Source organism: Rhododendron vialii, chromosome 8a (assembly GCF_030253575.1).
Source record: "Rhododendron vialii isolate Sample 1 chromosome 8a, ASM3025357v1".
Lineage (NCBI taxonomy): Eukaryota > Viridiplantae > Streptophyta > Magnoliopsida > Ericales > Ericaceae > Rhododendron > Rhododendron vialii.
In genome coordinates this window covers 2,538,145-2,541,589 of record NC_080564.1, presented here as the reverse complement: position 1 = coordinate 2,541,589, position 3,445 = coordinate 2,538,145, and the positions used below count along the sequence as shown (strand labels likewise).

Here is a 3,445-nt window from a genome sequence, read left to right as displayed (position 1 = left end):
ATGATCATTATAACATTGTTGAAATTTGAAGAGGAAAAATACTTGGTATTATGACAAAAGAAATTAACTACACAGTCTTGAATTTGTCATTGGCACAGAGCTCTCGGCTGATGCATTCCGGGGTAAAGCCTAATACCGAATGGGTTGTCCGAAAGGACCTTGTCTCCATCGGGCGCATGGCCGAGCTGCTGATATCATCGTCTTCCACAGAGGGCATCGACGGCCATATGAAGGTCGGTTTGAATGGTGGCACATAAGGCACCGGAGCTAAACCGGATATGATTTGAACAATTCCTTCAGTTCTTGGCCTTTCGCTTGCCATCGGTTGACAACATGCCAAAGCCAAAATCAGCATTTTCTCAGCTTCCTCAGCGACATACTCATTTTCAAGCCGCTCTTCTATAGCATCTAATATCCGGCCTTCACGGTGCAAGAACCACACCCAGTCAACCAAGAAGACAAACTCCTCGATCATTGTTCCAAGTCGCAAACCACAAACTATTTCCAACAAGACTACACCGAACGCGTAGACATCGGACTGCTGGGTGGCCTTGCCTGTGTGGAAGCATTCAGGTGCAATGTAGCCCAGTGTGCCGACCACGCCCCCGGCCTCCGTGTACGAGGTCTTCTCCTTGTCCAGAGCACGAGCGAGGCCGAAATCCCCAAGTCGAGCGTTGAAGTCGGAGTCTAGCATGATATTGCTGGGCTTAATATCCCGGTGGACGACTCTCTGGTCGTACTCGTTGTGGAGATAGTGCAGGGCTAAGGCCACCCCTGAGATGATCTGGTAATGCAAATCCCAGCTTAGTGGCTTTTTGTCTAGTGTTTTGGTGAATAGGTGTGTGTCGAGGCTACCGTTAGGCATGTAGTCATATACAAGTAGCAGCTCCCCTTTCTTGTGACACCATCCTGTCACATAAGAGAGAGAGAGAGAGAGAGAGAGAGAGTAAGTAGTACTATTCAATATGGTTCATAAAGTAAATATTTTGTCTACCAAATGTTTTAGCTACCGAATATGCTATCTCAGCGTCAAAATGATGTGGTTTCGGAATACTTCTCAATTTGGTTCATAAAAGCAATCCATTTGGAGACCATATTTATTGAAAGATAAATTGTAAGTTCTTAATTAGCAATGAACTAGTCAATAGGAACGAATTTGGATGCCTTTAGGAACCAAATTTTGGCACTGAAAGCAAATCATTGGGAAAATTCAGAATATGGTCACCCAATTCCCTGTTTTTTTTTTTTAAAAACTTTTTCAGCTGACCGTTTAACAATCGATTTGGTGATAGGGATAAAATAGTCCGCAAAAGTTTTTTGCAACCAAAAATTATGCTTTCGATTCAAAAATAATTGCTCCTTTAAGACCTTATCTGTTGTAATAAATACTATGTCTCATGGACTGTCAGATCAACGTTTCGATTGAATGAAACATTAAACTACAAGTCAATGCCGTAAATCACTACTACCATACGAAGAGGGCAAGAAGCAAATTGAAGAAGAGAGAGTTTGACTTGAAAAATGACAATACCCAGCAGTGGGACGAGGTGTTTGTGACGGAGACGATTGATGATGGTAAGCTCTGCCAAGAAGTCATCCTGACCCTTTACAGTTTCCCTGGAAAACCTCTTGACGGCAACCTCCAGATTTTCATTCTTTAGATGGCCTCGGTACACTACCCCGAAACCACCCTGGCCCAATTTGTTCTTCTTGTCGAAGTTGTTGGTCGCCTTCTTCAGATCCTTGAATTGGAACTCCCTTGGGGTTCCTGGCAATCTCTTCAAGGCCCCTAGTAAGATGTTGGACTGAGAATGAACCACTGATCGCTTCTTGTATAGGTTACAATACCCCGTCAGTGCGGCCCCCATCACCAGCAGTGGAACCCCGACACCAACTATAAGGAGAGTCTTTTCCGACGAACGATGGTTTTCCTCCAGAGGGGGAGCGGGAGCGGGAGCGGGAGCGAAAGCCTGAGGAGCCTCCAGAGAGATGACATCCTCCGGATAGGAGTCCACCGTCAAGTTCCACCTAAAGATACCGTTTAACTGCGAACCAAACCCAGTCGATCCTGAGAAACCAAAGTATGAGTACTGATTCAAAACTGCGCCCAAGTCAAGATTCGATTTCAAGATAGGTGTACTGGGTCGTGAGGGCGTCTCCCCATCAAGCTCGGCTTGTTGTGCAATGTACACCTCAATGAACTTATTGACCCCATCGTACTGGACCCAGACATTGTAAAACCAGCTGGACTCGTTAATTGAAGCGATTTCAATTTTGAATGGGGTCAAAGAGCCAGTAACATTAGATATGATGCCGTTTATATTAAGTCCCACGTGGTTAGCATCCGGATCAAAATCCTGCTTGACGTTGTCGAGCTCGATGGCGAACAATTGGTTTTCAGGGTGGCCGTCGGTGTCGTAGTTGGTCAGGCCCAGATATTGGCCGGAACTGTTTGACGGAATGGACGTGTTCGGGGCCATGATGAAGGCCAGCCCTTCGCCCATGGGATGACCGAAAAATGGGTCGATGTTGAAGAGGAAGGAGGAGTTGAACGAGGCAATCCTGTCCGAGGTTTTGTTGTAACCTTGTTCCCACAATTTGAATGATTGGTTCAACATCACTCGTCCGCTTTGATTCACTGGCAGGGGGAACGTAAATGGTTGGGCTTCCGGGGAGAACTCGGTACTTTTTGACATGCTGAAAAAGTCCTGGGTCAATTGGAGTGTGGAGTTGTCGAGGATGCCAGCTGCGCCCTCGAAGTGGAATATATCAGAAATGCTCGAATCGAATGGCCCGTACATCGCGGTGAAAGTCCTGAGGTTCTCGGCAGTGACTGCCGTAAAACAGAGGACCACGGCGGCTATCGTAGGGAGCTTCATGGCCAAGCCGATCAATGACCGTGGACGAGAATGTACACAGACATAAACGGAGATCACGTAGATAAGATTTTGAGAAATGGAAATGTAAAGCAGTCTTTCTTTAATATTTCCTTGGTACGGTCACACCAAATGAGTTTAGAAAATTTCATAGTATATTAGTACTACTTCCTGTGCCCAAATTTAGTGGAAATTCCAACTTATTAAGGGATCGCCATTATTACGCTTGTCATATTTTTTCATCCATCTTTTCATCCTTCAAATTCATTTAAAAAAAAGTAAGGGTAAAAGAGTAAACTCTTTACTTTCTGCCGATCACTTTTCGACTGGAACAATATTTTTAGAATAGCAAAAAGTAATAATCCTTGTTGAGTGAGTGTAGAGCGGCCGATCCAGCTGTTCATCTTGGTACGGATGGCTCGGATCGAATCTGAGTATATTTAAATTGCATACAAATTTGAACCGTTCATTGCTCGTTTAAGATTCGAGCCGTCAATTACCAAGAAAAGCGGTTGCTCTGCACCGCTCAACACACCTCGCATTCAAAGAGAAAAGTGATACTCCACTGG

General features: G+C 45.0%; 1 protein-coding gene across 1 annotated transcript; it reads right to left on the bottom strand.

Annotated features, from left to right (window-relative positions):
- On the bottom strand, positions 1–3,044 carry LOC131299038 (probable L-type lectin-domain containing receptor kinase S.5). The gene is made up of 2 exons (XM_058324576.1): positions 1,532–3,044; positions 1–909 (listed from the first exon to the last, which is right to left on the bottom strand). The coding sequence occupies exons 1-2, from the start codon at positions 2,877–2,879 to the stop codon at positions 68–70; spliced, it is 2,190 nt and encodes a 729-aa protein (XP_058180559.1). The 5' UTR covers positions 2,880–3,044; the 3' UTR covers positions 1–67.
- Positions 3,045–3,445: the final 401 nt, after the last annotated feature.

Bases quoted from the DNA above. Each gene is read 5' to 3' on its own strand.
- LOC131299038 (XM_058324576.1), bottom strand. From the start codon at position 2,879: ATGAAGCTCCCTACGATAGCCGCCGTGGTCCTCTGTTTTACGGCAGTC. The intron at 910-1,531 runs GTATTGTCATTT...CTTATGTGACAG, and splicing joins ACACCTCGTCCCACTGCTGG to GATGGTGTCACAAGAAAGGG.